The 25426-nt window shown below is 42.2% G+C and overlaps 1 protein-coding gene and 1 pseudogene across 1 annotated transcript in view; one reads left to right on the forward strand and one right to left on the reverse strand.

Moving 5' to 3' along the window:
- The window catches only part of RMDN3 (regulator of microtubule dynamics 3), a 31975-nt gene extending 13270 nt beyond the window's left edge, over nucleotides 1–18705 (forward strand). The window contains 7 exon segments of the mRNA XM_010710910.3: nucleotides 9513–9588; nucleotides 10350–10427; nucleotides 11512–11533; nucleotides 11536–11609; nucleotides 12947–13000; nucleotides 14727–14807; nucleotides 16486–18705. Of these exon segments, the coding sequence (XP_010709212.2) occupies nucleotides 9513–9588; nucleotides 10350–10427; nucleotides 11512–11533; nucleotides 11536–11609; nucleotides 12947–13000; nucleotides 14727–14807; nucleotides 16486–16539 (439 nt within the window). The 3' untranslated portion in view covers nucleotides 16540–18705.
- A 4627-nt stretch (nucleotides 18706–23332) lies between these two features.
- LOC100545420 lies at nucleotides 23333–25426 on the reverse strand (annotated as a pseudogene).

Below are 25426 nucleotides of genomic sequence, written 5' to 3' on the forward strand. Positions count from 1 at the left end.
GGGAGAAGTAGATAATGATGACTTCCCTTCAGTTTGCAGTCCTTTACTCCTGCAGGCAGGAGCACAGAAGTGAGTTTGCTGACAAATGATGGCTCTTGATGGACCTCTCTTCTGTTTGTGCAGTCCTTTTTCAATCACTTCCCGTTCCCATGCCATCCTCTGGTACAGATTCCATTCCTGTGACACAAACCACCCCCTGCTGAGTTGGCTTTAAGCTTGTTAAGCAGGATAGAACATGCTCACTCAATCTAATCATCGTTGGAAGCGAAGCTTATTTTTCCTCTCACTGTCTTGTGGTTATTGCAGTAATGAGTGACATTTTAAAGCAATAAGGGAAGAAAGAAATGCTGTGAACAAGAGGGCACTGCTGAGAGCTGGCTGAGGCAGCAGCGGTTGGAGCATGAGTGGCTGCAGCCTGAGATGCTTTGTGACTGGAAGGCTTTGGCAACATGAAAGTGGTTTCTGAATGAGAGGGAAAGCAGTAAGTGTGTGGGACTGTCTGAGCTAGCCGTGGGATCTGCCCAAATGCAGAGGAGAAGCCTTGCGTGGATCTCCTGGGTCTTCTCAACATTACATTTGGTACAAAGCTGCTATTGTGATTATTTGCTCTTGGAACCCAGCTGGTCCCAAAAGAGCCTTCTCTGCAGAGCTGCTTGAAAGAGAGCTGAGATCTGATGAGTGCAGCACAGGCGAGTCAGCCTGTGCACAGCAGGACTGATCTCTGGCTGTGTTTTCCTTGCAGGCACCATTCTGCAACACAGAAACATGTAAGGGTTGTGCTGAGTGTCTGACATTTGTAATGCCTTTAGAATAGGTTCATGTATTGTGAGCTGATGGATGCTTTACCAAATGTTCTTATGCCTGTGTACTCCTGTCTTGGTATTATCTGATTCTTATTTTTTTGATACCGACATAAATGTAATTCTTTTGCTGTAATTGTAAAACATCTCTGATCATAGAATCATAGAATCATTAAGGTTGAAAAAGACTTTCAAGATCATCACTACTAAGTCCAGCCATCCAGCCATGCCCACTAAACTATGTCTCACCATGATCAGGTAGATACGATGCCCAATTAAATAATTTGCATACTAAATACATTTCAGCTCATGAGTAGGAGAACAGCACAGGCTTGTAGGTTTGTTCTTGCTTGCTATTAGAGATGGATGGAGATAGATTGTTTTACAAACCTATGCATTTTGCTACTTAGACATAAGTTTGTGACATCCTCATGAATGAAGTGAGAGAAAAGCTTAATCATTGTTAGAATCCCCTACCCATTTTGGCATTTGGTGTTTGTAGTGCAACTTCAAGTACCTAACAGCAGCCTTAAAGATCAAGATCAGGATTTAACTCTTTGTGGATTGCTGCCCAAAGCTGATCCATTTTGAGATGTGCCTCAGTTTTGGCCTGAGCTTTTCTTGTGTTCCCCAGGTGGTTTAAACAGGGGATTCTATCAGTTAGGGACAGAACAGAGTACAGCAAACAGGAATAGGCATTGCAAGATATTTCAGCATGTAGAGGAGCATGCAGCAAGAGCACCTGATGGCATTCCCCATTCTCAGGAAGGTCCTTCCCTTCTCCAAGGCTGTCAGCATCCTGAGCATCTCTGTGTCCTGAGCCCTTCAGATGCTGAAGAAGAGCCAGGGAAGAGGAAAGCTATGAAAACTATGGGCAGGAACAGAGGAAATCTCAGCAGGGATAATTTTCTTCCTTTTTTTCACTCCTTCTTTTGGTGACAGTGAAGTAAGTTGACATTTACAGTCTGTGGGTTGCTTTTTATCTGTTAGACAAGAAAAAAGAGATGTCTTGTTTAAAATGAAACAAAGGCTGTTGGCTACAAATTGGCCCCAACATGTTCCTTTTTTTTTTTTCTCATTTCTTGAGAGACACTTATAATGAAAGTGGTGCAAAGGGAAGTGTGTTACATGGAAATAATTTTGAGTTTCTGTACCCTGTTCCCATGAAAACCACTGTTATTTCTCTAGAATGTGATCCTTTGTTCCATGCTTGCTGCTGGAGAGCAGCAGGTGATGTTAATGAAATTTTCAGGTATTAGTCATATTTCTGATGAATCTTGAAATTGCAGAAATAGGGAGATTGTTTGGAAATAATAGCAAAGTTCCATTTTGTTTGTGTACTGTTTCATTTGCATTTAGGTCTTCTAGATGAGAGCTTTTAAACTGTACGTCTACTGAGATGTGGTTTTGGTGTGTCAGCAACAATGTTATCTCTATGATGTTTAAATATATGGTTCTGAACATAAAAGCTGTAATTTCTAATTGTGCTTAGTACTTGCTTTGAACTTCACTGGGGCAGAAGGGAGAATAGTCCTAAAGGTTATGCTTATGTTCACTAGGTCTCTTCTTAGATTGCAGCTTTCTTTAAGGGAAGAAGATCAACTAATTTAGGCTATTCCATTAAATATGTTTTGTTTGTCTTTCCATCTTGTTTCTACCTTTTCAGCAGGAATTCTGAACAGTTGAAACCCAAGTAGTCTTGGTTCCTTCTTAAGATTTCTGTATTGCCCTTTTTTTTTTTTTTGAGGGCTTGATTCCAACCCATCAGAGCAGTTAAAGAAGAGCTAGGTTACTGCTACCATATCTGTTGCTGCCCTTTCTTGGCTGCTGGTCTTCTCCATTTGAAAAGCTTTTAGGCACACAAAGTGACTGACATTTGAGCATGAGTTCTGAGAAATGAGGTCTTAACAGCATGGGTATGTCAATAGAAATCCCTCATAGCAAAACTAATGGTGCTACAAACCTGGGAAACAACTTATGCACTACAGAAGACTTTGTTGTGAAGCTCTTCTCATCAGTGTTGATGAAGATGATACCTCCTTCCTTGAAAGCACCAGTAGTTTTCCTGCAGTAAGTCATTATAATAGGAATATCCTGCCAAGATATGTGCCAGGCTCTTTCAAAGTAGTTCTTGGGGAAAACTTGTAAGTTTTTCCACTAAAGCCAGAGGTTTAAATGAGCACAAAGTCACCACAAAAATAATATGTTCCACGGAATAATTACCATTTGTGTCTTCAGGCTTTGCTGGGAATGAATACTTATTGTTCTGCAAACACATATGGTCCATTCCTGCCACCTCCTGAGGCAGACTAGAGATCTTTTAGATGAAACCAACTTGGAAATCGAACAGAATTGAAGACACATTTTGTATTCCAGCTTTGGTAACTAATAAAGGCTTCAACCTTTTCTAGGATTAAGGAAAAATTGATCAGGGTATGGGTAGGAAAAGGGGGCATTTCAGCCTTTCTCTTTTGTGACAGCGATCAGTTTTGACTTAGATAGTGAATGAAGATTAGTTTTGGTTTTAGCCAGATAACTACATAGACTCCTTACTTAATGTAATCAGCCAGGATTACTTGCTCTCCAGACATGGAAAAAAAAAAATATGTGGAACTATTTGTAAGAGAATAGAATAGTTGGTCTACTTGCCATAACATTTGAGTGTGACAATGTTGTGCAAGCTTTCTGTTCCTGTAGTTTTGTGGACTCCATCCGATTGTCTTTTTCTTTTTAATTTATTACTCAAATATTGTACATACCACTTCAGCTGAGGCATTCTAGTACAGCATCATATTATTGTCTTGGGCTACTTATGATCTACTGTTTTAAATTTGATTCTCTGCTTCCACCCACCCACTACTAGATGAATCTTCAAACATAGGCTGATCTGCCATCTATTTAAATTTAATCTGCTATATTATCCAGCTTAATGAAATCATTTAACAGTGACAGCATTGATGTCGGGGGAATCTTTTGCTGCACCATTCAATATCCATTAATTCAGTCAGTCTCAGAAAAAGTTGATCATGTAAAATTGGGATAAAGGAGTCCCAGGTAATTTATTCACTCCAAAACAAAAACCATGTGCTTTCTGATGAATATCTTCCAAAGCAGATTAGGTGGACCTCCAGCAGTGAGGCTCCCAAACTAACCCTTCGATGAACCACAGATCATCTCTGTATATGGTCATTCTCATATTCTTTGTTTGCCAGTGTTAATGCCTGTAGTTTTTCAGAATTGTAACATTTTAATGACCACAGGTATGTGAATATAGGATATCTTCTTCAGCGTTTAGTCTTTGTTTAACACCATTTCCTCCCAGCCTGTCAGCCTTCATTCTCAGTGACCTATGCTGTTGCTGGCTGATTTGTGTTTGGCTTGGTTTGTTTGTTTGGGTTTCTTTCAGGGGTTTATTTCTTGTTATTTTCCAAGAAATTCCTGTGTCCCAAGCCCAGGTTGTTCGAAGTTTGGTTTTTTACTTTTCGTATATAAAGCTAGAAGTTTTGCTCCCACAGTAGTCCCAAACCAACCTGTCAGGGTATGAACATTGCATGTTAAAGAAAGCATAGAATAGATAAGGTACATAAATTAACCACATCAACAGATAGCAGAGAATCTCTGTGAAATTAAATTCTGTGTTGAAGTACATAGAAAATATATATCATTGACTAAGATTGTCATACACAAGCTTGTAAATTACTTGATAAGGATGATAAGGTTCCAGAGCATTGAAAACAGAGAAACAAGTCTCAGTTTGGCATCAGTAGAGTAGGGTTCGGGGTATATTAACAGCAAAACCATTTTATGGTCATTACCATGAAGCACTGAGATTGAACGTCCTTTTACAGGAGCATGGGAAAGATTTCAGTAAGTAAAAATAACTTCAAAAGAAACAGAATGACTACAGGAAAGTTTGAGTACAGGAAGAGTGCTAGCAGTAAAGTGCTTGTTGATAATTCAGAGCTTGTTTAAAGATTGTTTTGGAGATTTAGTGTAAATATAGGCTACTCATTAACAAAAATTAATATAAAAGAAGCCTTTAATCATGGTACTCTAAAATTTCCTTTAGATGTCAGAAGAGACTATGGAAACTACAAGACATCCTCAGAGCCCTGTGCAGTAGAATGCTCAAGCTAAAGCTAAGCCAAAACTTAGCTTAGAAAGTTGCAGAAGAATGTCATTGCATGCAGTGACTATGTAAAAAAGTATTTTTAGGCTTCATCAAATACAGGAAACAAAGCATCAGTGGCAGGAAACAGGTTTTAGTGCACATTTCTTTTCTTTAGAATAACTCATGTTAGTAGAGGACAGTTCAAACAAGCTGTATGGATTTGATGTTCAGTGACCTCAGTCAAAGTGATGATGCTAGGCAAGACCAAAATGCCATCTGGAATATTTTTGTTGACACTTTCTCACTTAACACCTGTAGCTCTGACGGCTTATGATGTTAAAGCCTTAATTGCAATGTAAAATCAGTTCTGTAGGAAGTCCATCTTTTCCTGGAAGAATATGATCCTCAACAACATGTAATAGGAGCAGATGCTGCAAGATGTTTCTCCTACAACTTTTTTTTGTTAGGTTTGGTTTTTAATTTTGGGGTAGTGTCTTAAAATGTCTCAACCAAGAAGATCTACACTAACAGAGCAATGTCTTAGGCTATGGCTCTAGTGGTGTTCAGAGGTAGGGTTTGATCAAGAAAACCTTGTGTCATTCATTAAGTATGAAACAGTCATCTGGCTATGAATGCCTACAATTCATGGGAAATCAAGGTAGCTACTGCTAGTATTAGTTCCAGAGTATTAAATATTTTATATAATATGAGCTTGCCATTCCCGCAGAGTCTGCAGAATGTTTGAAGGTCTTTGGGATATAGACATAAAGAGGAATTCCTTTGGAAAGGAAATGTTGTGCTTCAGAAACACAGATCCAAAGGACAGAGTGCAGAACCTGTGTGAGTAAAGCAAACAGTTTTATTGCAGGCAGAAAACTCTGTACTGTAAAGCAACATATGTGCATATGCATGAAAAGACTTCTCATCCACTAACTATTCAGAAAGTTGCAGAATACCATGCACGGTGACCCATGTGGGTCAGTCAAAGGCTAAAATGTTTTAACATCTCAAAGTTTGGTGTGGCTCCAAAGGTAAAAGCAAGCTTTTCATCTAAATTGGCTTTTAAAACTGGTTTTGGTCCTGGAAGATACAGGTTGGATATCATGGGCTAGGTATGTTTTATTTCATGCATCATCTGGAAGGAACATTTGTAGACATTTGTTGCATTGAGGAAATGGTATCGAGTGCATCTTTCACATCAGATACACTTTAACTTCTGAGATTAATGCAGACAGCAGCCTTTAGATACATCTGTTGCATAGAAACGAGTTCATGTCTGTGGACAGCAGCCAGTTCTCAGAATTTATAAATGAAATGCTTTCAAAGGAGTAGTGGAAAGCATTCTGAGAAGTGTTTCTATATACAACCTTGATTTTATGTATCAAGATTTTATATAACTACATAAAATCAATTCTGTATACTTATACATGTGTCTAGGTCATACAGTTTGAAGCAGCGAGTCAGAATGGGGATGAAGCTGCTGTTCATCACTCTGTTCTGTGGTGTGATCCCCAACTGTGGGAATACACTTTTTTTTTTTTTTCATTTCCATGGAAAATTGAGACAATAGTAAATTAGTGTTGCTCTAGTCCAGAGCAATTTATTGTGCTTAAACTTGCAGTGTGTACGCCAGTATCACCGAGTGCTTTATTTAAACCATCCGTGCTGCAGAGTATGTTGGAATGAGAAACAATGCAGCATAATTAGTGCTATGTGAATTTACAGCCCAGCCTCCTCTTCAGCTCTCTGGACAATCTTCTCATTTTTTCCTTCAATCTTGTCTCCCTTTGTTTTGAAGTTTAGGAAAGCCTGATCTCAACCCCTTTGCTCTGTATGGCCATAATGACATAATGCTCATTAATTTAAGGTTAAGTTTCTGGGAATTTTGCTGTTTCTCCCAAGATACTGAATCCCAGAATTAATAAACATTTGAATTTCTGGTGTGTTTCGTTGCACAACTACATGCTAGTTGTTTGTCTCACTCCTTTGCAAGTGAAGAGACTCAGTGCGCAGGTAGGTAAAAAAACTGGTAAAACTGACAGAATATTGCCAAAACTTCTCAATTTGATATAAAGAAAACCTTGAAGCTCTGTTCCTCTGAATTATTTACTTGATTAGGAAGAGTTTTATTCTTTCTGTCTTTTAATTGGCTCTTATTGATGAAAGTAGAGCTCTGACCTAAGGTTTTCATCTCTTTGCCTTGTGTGTGATGAAATCTCTCTCTTGATTGACTGTCAGTGTTGTTTAAATAACACCAAACAGATTTACGGGCTAGCATTGATATTTTCAGTTGACAGCTAGTGCTGGTTGACTAGCAGAATAATCTAGCTCATTAGTTTGTTGGGTACTGCAATGTAAAATTAGTTGAATACTTGTGAAGCAAAACTTTATCTGAATAAAATGCAAAGGCTTTCATGTCCCTGTGCTGTTGTCAGCTGTCCAATTCAATTTACTTTTTGTCTTATTCAGAAGGAGGCACCAGCAGAATTAACTAGTGAGTCTTTGAAACTGTTTGAAGAGATAAGAGCTGTATTTGGGTTGGCAAGCCATCCTGGCCATGAGGCTGTTGGTGCTGGGCTGTGTATTTTGTGTTCAGAGGCCAAAAGTCCTGCTTTCAAATGGGAGTCAGCCAGAGTGCAGCATTGGAAATAAGGCTCCATCAAAGCTGCATGTTCTGAGCCTGGGGATTTGAGAAGGAAGAGCAAGCAGGCTCTCATCTGGTGGTGTATTCTCTCCTGCTGCACAGAGTTTATTTTCTAATGAATGGGGAAATCCTTACTGAGCTGAGAGTTCTATGGGAACTTGTGGTTTGACCTTAATGAGTAGTTCTGGTTAATAATTAGTCCAGCAAGTCTCATAATGCAGGGTTTAAGTAACTTCTGAGACATCGATCCTAGTAGTTACCAAATGTTTACAAAAGATGAAATGTCCAGTCTGAACTCATTATTCTTAATCTAGCCTATTATTGTTAGCCTTTGTGCAACTTGGTAGTGCCTCTCGTGACAATTCATCCGAAGGCATTCCATCCAAAGACATTTCACAAAAGAGATTAAAATAAATAGTTCCAATACTGAAGAACAGGCCAAGCTAAACAAACAGAAGAGAGAAAAGCAGGAAGCCATCCTGGTGCTGCATAGAGGGAGAGGAAGAGAAGCTAAAGACCTCAAGAAATCTCAGATCAGAGTTTCATATGTAGAAACCACCACCATGCCCTGGATCTTGAGGCACAAATGGGAAAGGAAGGTTCATGCTAAGGCTACTCTTCCTGGGACTGCAATGAAAGACCAATTCATAGAATCATAGAATGTCCTAGGTGGGAACAGACCTTAACAAAATAGTTCCAACCCCCTGCCATGGGCAGTGTTGCCACTCACAAGGTCAAGTTGCCCATGGCCTCATCCAGCATGGCCAGGGATGGATCAACCATAGCTTCTCTGGGCAACCTGTTCCAGTTCAGCTATCTCTTGCTTTATTTCTTACCACTTGTTTCATGACAGGTCTGCTGTTGACTGCTTATTTTACTAACATTTCAATGGTCTGCTTAAAAAAATAAAAATCTGATCTTTATTTTTACTTGACTCCCCTTGCACCACTTGATGTTGGTATGGTGGTTGTTGGAGAGGTCAGGCTAGGCTCCCTTCATCCGTTTGGATTTATGGGAACAGACCTGTAAGGCTTGCCCTGGGGAGGGAGGGAGTGGTATAAAGAAAGATTATACAGAATTTTAGGTTGTATTTAATGTACATATCCAGAAGACTTAAATAGTATGGCTAGAGGAACCATATTCAGCTGGGACCCTGGAGGGTATCATGAGGAGACAGAGGATCTGGCAGTACGAGCAGGGCTGTGGGTATGGCAGAAGAAGTCACAAAGGAGATGTAATTGCATCTTTCTTCTTTTCAGCTTTATTTTTGAGCCTCTGAACCAATTTCAGGGAAGAGCAGTGTGTGGGGAGGTGAGATGGGAGAGTGTAAATCCATGGGCAATCAGTTTCCCTGCTTTCACTGCTCACAAAATAACTGCTTTTGCTAGGGTTGAATTGTAGCATCTCTTACTAGAGAAAACTAAATTGGCTTGAGCTTGCAGCACTCAAACCATGTTATTTTGTTTCCCAAATGCAGTGGCTGCTCAAGCTGCAAGACATAGGTAGGTTGTCACAATATTTTCCCTCCAAGTAGGCATCCTAGCCTAGCTAGGATAGCTAGCGTGCTATGGGTTTGCTGTTGTGTAAGGGAGATGCCTGTGCATCTTACAGCTAATTAGAGCTTTTTGCAATTCTGGCTCCTGCTTCAGTAGGATTTGCTCTTCAGCATTCCGTATTTTCACACAATTCATTGCTGAGTAAGGAAATTTAGGGTGTAGAAGTGCACTGGAAGACTTTCCATGGTCGGTGCAATGAACAAAAGCCACTCCTGCTCAATTGCTGACATCCTTGGAGCTACTGCCTTCTCATGCAAAAAGTGCTTGCTACATAGGTCCCCTCCCTGTAAAAGATGTGAAGCTTAAACGTGCTTGTATCTTCAGAAGGAAGATACATACAGAATGTAGATGTATATTTAAAGCTTCTAGTTTAGTTTCATACAGATGCCTTCTTTATGCAGGTATGCCATTCTTTGTGGGCAGCTGGCAGAACATGAGAGCATCCAGAAGCGCATTCAAACTGGATATATTTTTAAGGTGAGTGAAAGGAGAGTGCTGGCTTCTGTGTGTGTTAAGCAGTACTTCTGTAGTAGGGTAAGTTAGGAATACAGGCTCCAGCTTTTACCAGGAGAGCTGTAGGTCTCAAAGGGTTGCTTTTAAGGGGTGGTTTGAGTGAGGAAGGTGATGCCAGCAAGACGTGCTGGGGCTGACTGGTTTCACTCTGCATTTGTGCACACTGTAAAGTCAGAAAAAAGATGAAGAATAAAAGTCTTGCAAGTAAAATACAATCCTAGTGAGAACTTTAGATGTGAAATTATCATATGGTAATAAGATACCAAGTTTTCCTGCCTGCTTGCACCCCCAGCAAGTACCAAATAATGAATTTTCAAAGGCAGTTCATCTGCGTCAGGTTCCTTAATTTGCCTTTCAGCCAAAACTGGGATATTGCAGGGGAAGGAGATGCACCAGTTGCTGCAGAACTGGCCACATAAAATTAGTAAGTTGGCAGCTATTCGCATAACCACTAATTTGGTTATGTCAGGGTTAGGAAAAGGAGGTAGAATAAAGTGAAGGGCAGCTTCTTTTTTCGCATGCAGTAATTCTTTTTTTTTTTCCTGATAAAATGCTGATTTGGGGTTCACTGAAACATTTTAAAGAAAATTTGGAATCTCTTGGTCGCTGTAATTTTCCTGATCACTGACCAATTGTGGGCTTATTCCTTTCCTCTTTCCATACATGCTCATCTGCTCTTGGCTTCTAACAAGAACATAATGTGTGTTGGTGATGATTTTCCATAGGAACACATTGATAAAGCGATTGCTCTGAAACCTGAGGACCCAAAGTCTTACTACCTTTTGGGCAGGTGGTGTTACCAGGTAAAACAGCTTGTTAATGTTGATTACTTATTTCTTCCCTGGAATTTAGTTCCTTGTTTGAGTGAAAGCTAGGTGGATTAAAGCTAGGTGAATTGAAACCTTATCCAATGAATACAAGTTTGGGGTTCCAGCCTTCATGTTTTAGTCTCTGCAGGTGGCATGGAAGCTGGCACGGCAAGGAATGGGCTAAGAAAAGCACTAGCTGCAAACTAGCTTACTGTTTGCCCTGCTTTACTCCGTAAAAACAAACCACCTTTAAGCACACATGGATGTGATCAACGACATTTTGGGGCTGGCAAGAGCTTCTGCACACAGTACAACTCTATAATCCTTTGCATGTGGTTCTTCTGCTACACAAAGTATTGGAGATATTAGAATTGTGCAGACTGCTTTATATTTCTTGACTAGGAAAAGCTTGGAGTCAAATGCCGTAAGTCAGATTTAGTGTCTATAAAAAGAAATAAGGGCTTGCAGTAACTATCTGCTTTTTGCTTTATGCAGTTTGTAAGTGCTTTGCTGCTGTCAGAAATGAAATTACGTGGCAGAGATTGTAGCCAAGGTAATTGACTTGGTTAATTACAGAGGAGCAACAAGCTCAGCCAGTGAAAGCTCTGCACTCTGTTCAGAACTTTCTGCTCAGCCTTCCTGCTCTCACAGCTCAGAAGCTGAGAAACAGAGGCAGATCCACATAGAAGGGAGACAGGAGGGTTGCATATGTGCCTTTGCTCTGATATATACGTGAAAACTGCCAGGAGCTGGTGTGGTTGTGCTGAGAAGCTTTGGGATTTCAGACCACCCACACAGCTGCTCTGCTGCGATACTGAGTTGTAGAGACAAATCCTGTATTTAACACTATGCATATGGCAGCTGATGGATGAACCTGCAAGTGGTGACTAGCACTATAGGACAAAGAAAAGCAAATCAGGTTTAAATCCGTAGCTGGATTTGGGTGCTTGACCAGAATCTACTGGTACTACCAAGATTTTTGGTCTTCTCCCAGGTGCCTGAAGCAGCTACAAGAAACCAGTTAATTCACTGTCTTTGCATACATGGGTTTGATGATTTCATCTTGCTGTCTCTGCAGGTTTCCCATCTGGGATGGCTCGAAAAAAGACTGCTTCTGCTTTGTTTGAAACCCCTCCTACAGCCACTGTACAGGATGCGCTGCAAAACTTCTTAAAGGTACTGAAATCTGACACTCAGGAGAATCACTGACAAACGTACACTGACAAATGTAACCACAAGCATTGAATTTGAGTACTTGTGTTCTGCTTAAGCTCATCGCTCTCCAAGTGCTTCATGATATCTCTCTATCGACTAGAATCTGAAGAGGAAAAACTGGTGGAAGCAGAAAGTTAGGGGCCTCTATTATAGAACAGCCAGGTGGAAGAACATGATTTTCAAGAGCTCAGAACTAGATCCAGAGCATTCCAAATATTTTCAAAGGGTTTTGATTTTCCTTTTAAATGCTGCAAAATCTGATGAATTCATTGCTTGGTGTTAAATGCATGTGGCCTGTACTCTTTTCATGATCTTGTAAGATCTGTTTAGGTTCATCCCTAGGAACACTTGCATAGGTAGTCATAACATTTTGTCACTTTAATTTCCCTCAGAATATTTTAATAAAGGCTTTTGATTAGATTCTCCAGACTTTTGAACACAAGTTTTTAAGCTTTCAGAGTCAGATATGGGTTTTTTTACATAGATACACCTCTGATGAAATGTTGCAGAAACAAATTGCCCCTACCACTTTATAACTCATAGATTGGGCCAGCAGTTCTGCAGAGTGTTAGGGGTTATCAGATTTTATCAATTTCTTGTCATTTTGCCTAAATGTTAAGGGTAAGTCTGTGGTAGGTGTCTGCCCTAGGCAGTCTGCTTTTCAGCCTAATTTTAGCCAAAATGATTAAATCATTTGAGAGCAAAGTTTGAAGCAAAGTATGTTCTTTCTTCTCAATAGAGAAGAACTCTTGATGAGTTAGAATAGCTCAGTGGTTTGAAACAGGAATTTGGATTTTTCTGAGCTTTTAGCTTTGGTCACACCCTGAACAAGTGCACTTCCTATATGCTCAGCAGAGTCCATTTCAGCATTCAGCCACAGTTAGCACGTTCCAAGGGAATGGAAATCATCTCAAGAATTGCAGCTCTGGGTTATTCACAAGCTGAGCTAGGTCTAAAACCAGACAACAGAATTAAGAAGAGGAACACTGTCTGCATTGAGTTCTCATTGCTTGCTCTGATACCCGGGTTCTGATGTCTTGGTTGCATGCATTGTGAAATTTGAATAAATAGAACACAGGGTGTGCTACAAAGGGTTTGTTTGCAGTGGAACAGGGAAAGTATGAGGGCTTTTACTAATGCAGCCAGACTAGCCTATGAAAAGTGATGTATGGACTTGAAAAAGTGTGGCTTCCTTATCTAATGAAGAGATGGAAAAATTTGAAACAGCTTTCAAACTGTCCTTTGCATATCCTCATATTTGCTTTTCTCTGCCTGACCCTTTCTCTCTGCTGTTCTAGGTCGAGGAGCTAAGCCCAGGATTTTCCAAAGCAGTAAGAGTGTACATTGCCAAGGTAACCTGTCACTTTATTGAGTACAGTTATGTGTTTCTAGGATAAGAACTATTCATCTTAAAAAATACATATGCATCTTTGGATGGATTGTTGTACACACACTGAAATTACTCCATGTAGGAGCAAGATTTTATAAGTTTTGGATTTCTGTGATGTATACAGGAAGTGCATCACGAGGAAGAAGTAAAGTATTAAATGCATCTCTAAACCTATATACAGAATTTATTTCATAGTGTCTTGTTAAAGAAAAACAAAGGCAACCAAAGGAGGAGAACTCTGTAGATGTGGTGGCCTTCACACAAGCTGGATCATACACTGTCACTCATTACATCTGTTCAGTGATGAGACTATGTAGATTAAGTGATGTATATGTAAACCAGCAAGCCTTTTGTTTCTGACAGCTTATGCACCCTGATGAATGTGCTCTTGATTGCATCTTGCTCTGTTTGTAAATATGGCCAGCAGTCATGCAAATTCAAAGTCACTTCCTGAATGTCTTGTAAAGAATTGGAACTTACTTTCAGGGAAGCTGAAGCAGCAGCAAATTCTTGCAAATCATGATCTGATAAATTTTCAGAGTTGATGTAAAAAAAATCTGGATTTCATAGTGGTTAAATTATAACCGAATGAGCCAATACATTGTTACTGGGCTCATAGTTCACCACATGTCTGGCAGATGTGGCTGAGCTTCAGAAATACTCTGCAAATCAGCATAGAAGTTAATAGGAGTACTTAAATCTATTTGGTTTTATTTTACCCAGTCCCAGAGTTGGTCATTTTGGATCACATCCTTCATCACAAAATTGTAGTAGTTCAATTTGTATCTCCTTAATTTTCCGGGAAGTAGTGTTCTAATGGGTCAAACTTCAAAAGAATAAAGAATTGAGATTTATAGTCATCTACTGATTGTTTTGACTGATGCTCAGGGACATGGGATTCCTGAAGGCTCCAAGGATGTCCATGACACTATCTGTTCTGAATTCAAGAGGTGTATTGACATTGAATTCACAGCAGAGCAGAGAGTTCTCTTTCAGAACTGATACACCCAAAACCACCAAAATGCACATACCCTGTTGTCACGATCCTAAAGGAGCGCTGGCTTTTTGAAGTAATTGCAACAGTGATTAGCTTCTGCTTTTTAGCAATCATTTCCTTCTAGCACGCTGATTTTGCAGTCCTCCATTGCCTCTGTGACTCTCTAGGCACCAGACCCCTTTGTGTTACTTAGAGCTGTCTGTTCCTGTGCTGCTTGAGAAGTTCACGATGAAAGATGTGAAACCTCAGAGACCTGTAAATATGAGATGTTACAGTGCTTGCACTTGGACCTGATTTTCAAAGGCCTGGGGAGTTAAAGCTTCATCAGATGATATGCTGCTGGTGTTGAGGTTTTATGATGAAAGCAGCGTGAGGAATGGTGGCTGTGGAAGTGGAAATAAAAATGGTGGAAGATGCTGAAAATCACAGGAGACCTTAAAATCTTCTGCCAAAAAGATCTCCTTGTCCAAAACATTAAAAAAAAAAAAAGAAAAAAAAAAAAGAAAAATCTATTATTCCATAACTTGATGGTGATTATCAAGCCTGAAACTATACCGTGCAAATGCCTAAGGGAGAAATAATCCTTTTTTATCAGTTGTCAGATTACAAAATTGCTCAGTTACTTTCTGCTGCCTGTTTCATCTTTTGTTCCCCCTGTTTAACTCTCCTCACGTTGTCATTTTTCCTTCAGTGCTACAAGGACCTGGGGAACAACTCTGCAGCTCTTCTCTGGATGAATCTTGCTTCAGAACTGCCAGTTAACAATAAAGAGGTATAGGATTATTTTCCAAAAAGAAAAGAAACCAAAACTAATTTCATGTTGTATGCATTTGACCCTTCAAATCAAATATGGTTATGTAAAATCCTCTGCATATTTGTTATGTGGAAAAATTAATCATAGGGAAATTTTCTAAAATCCCAGTCATTTAACTTAAGGTCAAGACTTTCTCTGGCAGTCTGACTTGGCATGCGTGTTCTTTGGGCTGATCAACATTATAGACTGCATTTGCATTAAGGTGTTAATTGCTAAAGACAAGCTGAATGGTTTCAATTTAAGACTTTCGATTTTCACTTTAAGCTCTTAATGAAGTATTTTAGGCACTCTCTGAGTTAGACCCAAAGAACTGAAGGATGTAGACTTTTTTGCACCTTAGTCATCTAGTAGTTCCTATCTGTTGCTTTTAAAGCTCTTGGTGCCAGATTGGCTCCTAAGCTCCTCCAAGCTGGATCAGATCAGGAGTCTGGGTGTGCTGCTCAGCATTTGCTTTTCTCTATCTAGGATATTTTAGCTCTTCTATTGCTTTCACAGGGTTTCAGAGAGCAGATTGTACTGCATTTCAGAAACTGCCACGTGATTGTGTTTCCCATCTGGGAGCTCTTTTCCACTTTCTTTTTCCTTTGCACTTTTTCTGTTAAGCTGAAACTGTATAGAAGGTGCCATCAAATTAGTGCCAGGTAGAAACTAAATAAAAACATTCGTGATACCAATCTGCTGTTCTTTGCGTTGTGGAGAAAAATGCAGCAAAGTGACCAGGATCCTCCTAGTCTCATGCCTTCAGCCTTAGTCTGACGGAATCTTGGATGTAAGGCAGAAGTATATGCCAGATTTTCCTGCCACTGTGTTTTTAAGGCCTCTGGGTTGCTGTAGCAAAAGTATTGCTGAAATTCACAGCACAGGTGTGCAATAGATCTTGGCCCACCATCTATCAGTGCTGACTTGCCTGTGCTACCACCTGCAGGGCACTGGCCAGTACTGCTGCTGGGAAACCAGGGCAACAAGCAGAAAAAATATCCCTTCTTCCAGAAGGAAATATCCCAGCTCTGCCAAATGAGGAGCCTCCTCGCCATCCACTTCTTGGAAATCATTCCAGAGTTGGAATGGTATATCAGATAAATAGAGGATTTTTTTTTCTTTGTATATTGGAGGCGTAAGGATTAAACCAGGAAAGCACTGAGATTTGCAGGAAAGAGCAGCCAAGAGCTGTGGGCAGAAAAGTCAGGAACAGTTAACTCTCTTCTGATCTGAAATTAAAAGTGGGAAATCAGTGAGGATGCCAGTATTTTAGTGGCTTTGGCTGAGTCTTTGCAAATGGCAAAGCTTGTTTCATCCCAAAGAGGCAATCAAATAATTTCCATCAGATTGAGAAGGGTAAAAAAAAAAAAGGACATTTGGCCAGAGTAGGAGAGTCCTCAAAGGAGCAAAGGTTTGAAATCCACTGCTCTGGTTTTCAGTTTTCTCAAAAGGAAGCATGACAGAAACTCTCTTTGATATTTGGAGAATTTTAATAGGCTGCTGAGAGACAAGTATGAAAAGAGAAGCATTAGGAGGAAAAACATAAGGTTAGACTATACCTTAAAACCTGGTGTGGGGTTGGAGAAGAAAAGGGGAATTATCTTTTTTAACTATATTGAATTAGCCTGTGTATTAATGCCTTGTATTGCATTTCCAGGATTCAGAAACTGAGAGAGAACTTGAGGAGATGCGATCAGTCTTGGAAGAATAAGAACAGAAGAGGTTATTCCACTCAACGCTGCACAGACAATAAAATTCCATTGAAAGGGGTTTCATGATCCTAACAAGTTTGGTTGCACGGCATGGATAAGCCAGAGGAGCTGCCAGGAGGACACACTCAACAGTCTCATCAGCACTTCCAGGAAAGCATCTTGGTGGGATTTAAAGAGATAAAATCTTGTGTTGTTTCCCTACTGAGAGCACAACGTATGTTTGTTTGCTTTTAAAATTCCTTAAAAAAAAAAAAAAAAGGCCAAATAGTCAAAAAATCAACCAGATATTAGCATGTAGGAGTATATGTGCATACACACATGTGTGTATGATACTTGAGTTTTAGGTCTGCTTGCTGATGAGCTTCCTGGGGAAGTCCTCAGCAGATAATTTTCCCTCATTTGACTGTTTTCTCTTTTCCTTTCTAAAACACTCATTGAATCAGTTGGAATAACTGATTGCATCTTTGCATAGACGTCCTGCTGAGAGAAAGATGAGAGTCGGTGGCATTGTGAGGCTGATTTTTAGCAACCTGATCCACTGCAGGTCATGGGAGTTCCTCGCTTCCCTCAGCCTCTTGTTTCAAATGGACATTGACACAATGGCTTGAGGAAAGGCCACTGCAAAAAAAAAAAAGACTACACTGACTTAAAATAATTGAGTTGCTGTGAAAAAACTGATGGTGATGTCCAAAACACAGTCCTGTTGGTCCTGTCTGGTTATACCTAAACTACCTTCCTGGTTTTCTGTTGAGGAGAAACCAGCACTGCTCGTTACAGTGAGAAAATACTGAGGAACCAAGAAGATCTCATTCACAAGAAGAACTTTTATTTTTAAGAAGTGCACATCAGAACAGCAAGTAATGAGGTTTTCAACTTCAGGACTTTCTCCTGTGACATCACTCACATGAGAGCGAAAACTTGGTATGACCCTCCAAACTATGTAGCTATGATTTAGATAAAACAGCTTAGCAGTTGTGCATCAGTGTAACACTGCTTACAGGAACAGGAATACTCTGTGGCAGAGCTGACACTTTGCTGTATATTCCTCCAGTTCCTGTTGACGAATGCACTGGCACTGAGAAAACGGAGTTGGCAGCTGACATTTTCTCTGACAGTTTCTAGGTACCAAACAGAGAAAGTAAACTTTGCTGTATGCTGACAAAAAGGGTGAAAAGCAAAAACAGTGTTCAGAAATTTCCCAAAGACTTGAGCAAAGCTTGCTTTATATCCCTGCTTTTCCCCCTTTCAGCTTTTCCCCCTCGATGTTACTTTCATAAAGTAGATGTTAGCAGACTCAAGCTCACAGACTTCCCAGTTTATACATTTGACACTTTTCAGCTATTTTTATTTTGGTCCAAATGGAACTCTTGACAATTTTGATTTGCTTGAGGCTATACATATGATTCTTACAAACAGAGAATTGAATTCTGCCAGGCTGAACTGATCACCGGATCTTTGCTAAAAGATACCAAAAGTCCGGAGCTTTTCTTATTTGCAGCCTTCACCTGTTGTCTAAATCTTAAAAATATAAAACATTAGGGGTTGTTTTGAATTAGGTATTTTCTGGAAATAGTTTACATGTTGTGTTTTCTAAGATGTAATTTCTTCTTATTTTTAGTTTCTTTCTTGCTTAATGTCTGTTTCCATACAGTGAGAAACCATAAGTTTGAGGGAAGAAAATGCTGATTTGTTTTTCTGCTCATCTTGTGCTTTGGATTCCGCACTGAGTTAAGTTTCGGTCTTTCACACTGTATGTTCACTGGGGTGATGATGTAAATCCCCTTAGCTTTAAAAGGGTCGTGGACAAGGAAGGAGTTCAGTTACTTGTCAAGGTGCCTTATGGATAGAAGGACGTCGTGGTAGAGTGCTGGGAAAACAGAGCTTTGGGTTACAGACTAAACAAAGCCTGTTTGGAAACAAATGCCAAAGTCTTGTTTTTCTTACTGGTAGAAGCTGAAGTGAGGGAATCTCTTCCTCGTGTCTGTACTTCAGTAGCTTTTAGACAACGCAGAAATCAAGGCTTCTTTAATTTTGCACATACTCTGCAGATTAATCCCTAAGTACAATGTGAATTTCTCAAAGATGCCTGCACTGTACACTCCCAGAAGTTGGATTTTCATAGTAAAAGACTCTAGATGTTCTTCTAGGCTTATCGTAGAGTAAGACAACAATTTCCTGAGCTAAGCTGACTTTGGAAACACACCTCCTTGTGGCTAACCTATGATACTATAGAATAACTGAAGCTGTTTAACTAATTTATTCTCATTGTGCTGGTCTATTTGAGATAAGGTATTTGCAATTAAGGAGAAGGCCATCCTGCTTAGAGTTTCCTGTGTCATTGTCTTGTTTGTTGTGTTGGTACATAGACAGGTAAAGAAACCCAACAGTCAGGAGGAAGTCTTCTAAAGTATTGTGGTGTCTGTATGTGTGGTGGTGTGCTGGAATATTATGGGAAGGTAACATGTAAAATTATTGTTTATATATCACTGTTTATACGTATGTTTATAACTGTGTGGGTTACACCTCTAGCACATTCTGTATGTAAATACCATGACTACTGTTTATGTTTCTAAATTGCACCAAAGTAATATAGCCACACATTATGGTGAGCAGCGTGCTCCAGGTGAGATTGTTTTTCAATAAATGTGAGCGATCAGTTGTGACCAAGTCTAAATATTCTATGCTCCACTTTTACGGCCTGAAGGCCATCCCCACCTGCTCCAGACAGAAGCCATAAACAAAACTGTGCTTAGCATTGCTTTTGAGTGTTTTAGACCTGCTGACAACTCTTATCTCATTGTGTTCCAAATTACTTTGCAGAGAGAGTGAATTATAGCACTAGCTGTAATTCTTCATTCCTTAAAATTCACTGAACTGAGGAGTACTGATTGATAGCATAGTTGCACTGAGGAGTAGGTATAGTGGGAAACAATGTTTGGGCTGCCTAATGGAGTAGATAAGAGTGATTTGGCTATGTTAATTTGCCTGCACATTAGTCACATACCATCCCTGGGAAAAGGATGTTGGAGCTATGTGCAATCACAAGTATGAAGTCCTCTCCCAGTAAGCAATGGATAAAATCATAAAATCATTAAGATTGGAAAAGACCTCTTACGATCTTGTCCAACGTTCAACCCAACACCACCATGCCCACTAACCACGCCCCAAGTGCCACGCCTACACATTTCAAGAAAGCTTTGTCTGTCCATGGTAAATTAGGACTGGATTCAGCATGCCACTTTTCATCCCTTTTGTTTCCTTCTTAAGGTGAAATTGTAGCATCTTCTAGTGCACTGAACCACCTTACAGAGCCCTTGGTTTAGCCCCATAGAAGGTGTGGCACTGAAGACAACAGCCCAGGAGAGGACATGTAGGTACACTGTTGTTCAACATAAATCTCTAGGACTCTAGAACCTCTAGAAGACTTTTTAAGTGACATTTTGCAATACTTGAGTATTAGCCATCAAATGAGTGCTTTGCTGCAATCATGCTTGACCATGGGTAGGAAAACACAGCTAGAAAAATATTTTTGAGTCACTTCAACATCTCAGAGAGGAGGTCAGCACTGACCTATGGCTTAGGACTGGGTTGCCAGTTGAGAACGAGGGATTTAAAAATAGGCAAGTTCTGTTTGGAAGTTGATTTCCAATAATTAGAGCATACCAGAGCTGTGACCACCTCCCCAGTTTCTGGGAAACATCTGACTCAGTATTGGAGTAGGAATGTCAACATTGCTTCCTACCAGGAATGGCACAGTCATTCTGACTCCCACCTTGGCTTCAGGATTTCTGCAAAGTCCAAATTTCATGGTTCAATGACATCTGTAGCTCCTTGGAAATTCCCTGGCAAAGGCTGACCTGCTGAGATCCTTGGTTTGAGGGAGACCCTGAAATGGGACGATTGCAATAGGCTTGCATCTTGTTTTTTACAGCAAGTCTTACCGACACATGGCAAACCATTGGTTCATGTAGGTGAACTGACATTATTTTTCTCAGAGTTATTTAGCATAGGCCCATTTCAGAGTCCCCTGAGTATTATAAAAAACAAACTTTTTTTTGCAGCAGTACATATGTTGACTTTGTTGATGTTGGCATACGAAGCGCACATAATAAAACCAGGCAAAATTCAGGGGAGAAAGGATAAATTTGAACACTGCTACTGTTTGCTGTAGACCTGTGATGCTTTCACAGGTTTTGCGTGTGCAAGTAGATGTTGCAGTCTCAGTTGGGCATGCAAACATGATCTCAAAAACTTGAGAAAGATTAGTTCTCTGAGTGAGACTTATTTAAATGTTGCTTTCCCCAAAATAAAAACATGAGAAGGGCTCAAAGGCTGCGAAGGAAGACAAGGCAATGCGAAACTGGGGATAGAAAGTCCCCATCATTATAAATGCATTCCGTAACAAAGGTCAGCTTCCTATTTACTGGGCTAATGTCAGCTTGACTGATGGAGAAGCTAAAGGCCCTTTGGATCAGGTTTAAATAATGAAATCATTTCTGAGAAGCACAAGAGGCTTCGGGATTGGTGTAGACTCTCTGTTCTGGGTTGCTTACATACCTGCAGACAATTGTTTAGAAGGAAAGATTGATAATGCACTGATTGCTTTTCTTCTTAATGAACGGGTTAGTTCTGCAGCTGGATCTCTTGTGCGTCTTCTGCTACATGATAAAGATCCTATTCCAGCATTTCAGTATCTTGAAAACTGCGGGGAAGCTGTGCAGCACCTGCTTGCGTGTGAATATGACCGTAATTGTGGATGAGGAGTGGGAATGGGTTTGGACACAGGGGACTGTAAATAACGCATTTCCTGGCATCGCGCTTCCAAAAATCGTATTTCCTGGCAGCGTCTCTCTCTCTCTAGATTTGAGAAATGGGGTGGTCAAAACATTGCAAAATCATTCGAGGAAGTGCTGTAAGCAGCTTCCATCCCCCTGTGAGCTGCAGCCGCACACTTTGCACAGCGCTGCCGCCAGCATGCACTCAAGAATAATTTCTGGACACCATCAAACGCGTACACCTCAATCTCCACAGTTTGAGCTTAAAACACCAATTTTATATGACTTATGGGTAAGGTGGGAACTGGAGCTAGAAAGAAAGACGGATGTGGCACCATCTGCAAAGTGTGGCTTCAGTCAAGGGTGTTTTTTCCCACTTCGGCATTAGTTGAGTAGAGTACACGAATGGTTAGTGTTAATGATGGGGATATAAGAGCTGTGGCCATGTGTTGCCTGCACACCTGCAGGGAATAATAGTAGGCACAAGGGAAAAATGAGCAATATTTATCAGTGCACTCTCCCCATCTCCAGCATCTCGGTGCTATAGTATTTTCAATGAGCAGAAATATGGAGCCAGATGGGAGCCAAAGAGGAGGAACAAAGCACAGGCAATGTGCCAGTGGGAGCTGTAAATGTGAATCTGGTCTTCTGGCTTTGACTCAAATCAGTGTGGATGCCTTTGCTTTGTGCCAGTTCCCATTAGGTTACAGCGAGCATCTTGGTTCTGTTGACCATCGCAGCATCCATGGTAGATAGCAGAGGTGTGAAGCAGACTTGGAAATATCCACATGCTCTGAGATGCTGTCAAAAGGAGGGCTGAAATGGTGAGGATGTATTCAAGTCTTCTCAGATAATTAAATCTCATCTTTGGTAAAGCTTCCGGAGGAAGGTGAGTTTGCTGTTGGCAAATTGTTGTCATTAGGAGGTGATTTATCCCATCATCTGCAACTCCTTGGGGTGACTACACTGTGGTGGCACTGAGGTGAGCATGATAGTAGCTTGGGTGGAAACTGTCCTCTGTTTTGGGGATGGTGTATCTCCGTATTTTAGAGCCAATTCTATTAACTTTGGTTGAACATGTTCACCTGCATTATTATTTTTAAATATGTGTAAGAAAGACCATGTGATGGCATTGGTAGCATACGGGCAATAGCAGCTACCAAACCACAGTGTATTTGCACAAAGGAATGGTGACTCCCCCAGAGAAGAGGATTTCTTTGCAAGTCCGAGTCAATGCTTCCAGATGCTGTTCAGGAACATTTAGGGGAAGAAAAAATCTTGTTTTTCGAAAGGGGCCATGTCCCATTTCAGCTAAGCATCTCAATGTAAGCTGCCCAGTGGCTCTTTCTACTTAAAATTAAAGGTTCATAGAGGAGAAACAGAATTCCCTAATTGTTTCTCTACCCCAGCAGATGTACTCCCACCCACTTCGAAACTCCTAATGCTTGATGTTATATGGGGTAAGTTTAGGTTGGATATCAGGAAACACTTCTTCAAAGAAAGGGTGCTAAGCACTGGAACAGGCTCCCCAGGGAGGCGGTTGAGTCATCATCCCTGGATGTGTTTAAAAACCGTTTGGATGTGGTGCTCAGGAACATGATTTAGCAGAGGGCTGTTAGGGTAGTATGGTTAGGTTATGGTTGGACTTGATCTTTAAGGTCTTTTCCAACCTGAGCAATTCTATGATTCTGTGGCATGGAGTATCCCTTTGGGCAATTTAAGTCAGTTGTTGTAATTTTGTTCCCTCCCAGCTCCTTGGACCTTTCACTGCAAACAGCCTTGCATAATTACAAAAGAGCTTAGCAGCAACTATAAACAGCAATGTATTATCAACATTGTTTTTCTCCTACAACCAAAACATAGCATCGTATCAGACACAATTCCCTCCCAGCTGAAGCTAGGATGTGGGAATTGGGGGCATGAAAGCAGGGTGTGCTCATGGGCTCAAACTGATGGGGCCATGCAGCAGGACAAGACCTGTACAGGCCACCATCGGTTACCAGTCATAAACTCAGGTCTCAGTGATGAGGTTCCCCCAGCAGCTCCCTTGCTCCACCATGGCTTTCCCTGAGTTCTGAAGTACACCTTCTATGAATGTCTCACTCCTGCTAAAAAGAGAGAAAATCACTTCTTGCTACACTTTGGGGTACTGAGGGAGAGGGTCTGATTTCTGCAGTTTCAACCTGTCTTGGGGAACAGAGCTCACGGGTGTGTGTGATGGAGCTATAGGTACAAACGATGCTTCCAGCCACCTCACAAAGAAAATGAGCAGAGTCGGGTCCTGTGTCAAAGATGTTTATTGCTGCGGGGACTCATTGCCATTGTCACTGTGAATCAGCAAGAGTCATTAGCATGCAAGGCAAGGTATCCCCTGCCACCCTGTTGATGCCCCTTGGCTGGATGGGCCATCATGGCTGGATGAGCAGGTGGAGCCTCGGCCGCACATTGACAGTGAAAGGCAATGGCTTCAGCGCCAGCCCATGGATGCAGTCCATGGTGAGGTGCTCCGCTGGGTTGGCGTGGAAGGAGCACTGGTGGAGGAGGATGGCGGTGAAGAGGAAGAGCTGGAGCTTGGACAGCTGGTCACCAATGCAGCGCCGCTGGCCAGCCGAGAAGATCATCACGCTGCTGGCCCGCTCACGGTCCAGGCGCTGCTGCTTGTCCAGGAATCGCGTGGGATCAAAGCGCTGGGGCTCAGGCCACTTGCTGCAGTCATGGTTGACTGACCACTGGTTGACAAAGACCACAGTGCCCTTAGCGATGCGGAAGCCCTCGAGCTCCACATCAGCCGTGGTGGCATGTGGAATGGTGATGGGCACAAAGCTGCTGTAGCGCAGTGTCTCATAGATGAAGGCCTCCAGAAGGGGTAGATGGGGTCGGTCCTCAGCTGTGGGCAGACGGCTGTGTCCCACCACCCGGTCCAGCTCAGTCTGAAGGTCCTGCTGGACCTGCGGGTGCTTCAGCAGCAGCAGGAGGATCCATGAGAGTGCTGTGGACGTCGTGTCCTGCCCTGCGCCGAAGATGTCAGTCATAGCACCATCCACATCCTCAGGTCCCAGCCCATCAGAGGACCCACCACCACGCTCTACAGAGGCGATCATGACATCACTGATGTCACGGACTGCCCGCCAGTCAAAGGTCTGGCGGTGCTGTGCCACCTTGACCTGCACAAAGCCGTGCAGCTCACGGTTGAGGGCCTGGAAGTCACGGTAGACACGGCGGACGGGGTTGGGGAAGCGCAGGAGCCAGGGCAGCACATCTACCAGACTGCCGGCCCCCACCGTCTGCCCAAAGCGGTCATTGCGGCCAAGCAACGCGGTGAACTCGCTGTCAGCATGGTCATAGCGGCGGCCAAAGCAGAGAGCGCAGAGGACATTGGCGTTGGCCACCACTAAGAGCGGGCAGGGCTGGAAATAAGCACCAGCCTGGCTGTGCCTCAGGAAGAGCCGCACCAGGTCACCCGCTTCAGCCACCACATGCCGCTCCACCTCGGCCGCCATTGAGCGAGCCCTTAGGGCAGCGTGGGCCAGCCGCCGTCGTGCCCGCCATTGGGGCGAGCAGCTCCCAAAGGCGACGCTGCGCCCACCTGACACCAGGCCGAAGGAAGGGAAGTCAGGCCGGCCAGCGAAACACGTGCCCAGACCCACCAGCGCCCGCCGGATGGCCGCCTCACCATTGAGCACCACCACCCGCTGCCGGCCCAGGTGCAGCTGGAAGATGGCTCCATAGCGGCACGCCATGCGCATGAAGGTGAGGTGGGGCAGACGGCCCAGCTGCAGGACGTTGCCCACCAGAGGCCACGCAAAAGGACCCGGTGGGCTCTGGCCACAAGTGGCCTTGTGGCGAGTCTTGGCAAGCAGCAGGATGGCAGCGAGCACGACGGCAATGAGAAGGGCGGAGAGAGGTGACAGCACCGGCGCCGTGGCCGCACCGCTCGGGGTCCCCATCGCACTCATGACTGCAGCTGCTCCGCAGCGGAGGCTGGGGATCGGCGCGGCTTTATGGCTGCCTCCGAGGGGGCCGAGCCTCTCTCCTCCCCCCGGGAGGCAGCTGTGGGCTGGGGGGGGAGAACACGGGCGGAGCCACCCCAATGAGACACACGGAGATGGGA

This window comes from Meleagris gallopavo, chromosome 5 (assembly GCF_000146605.3).
Source record: "Meleagris gallopavo isolate NT-WF06-2002-E0010 breed Aviagen turkey brand Nicholas breeding stock chromosome 5, Turkey_5.1, whole genome shotgun sequence".
In the NCBI taxonomy this organism is placed as follows: Eukaryota; Metazoa; Chordata; class Aves; order Galliformes; family Phasianidae; genus Meleagris; species Meleagris gallopavo.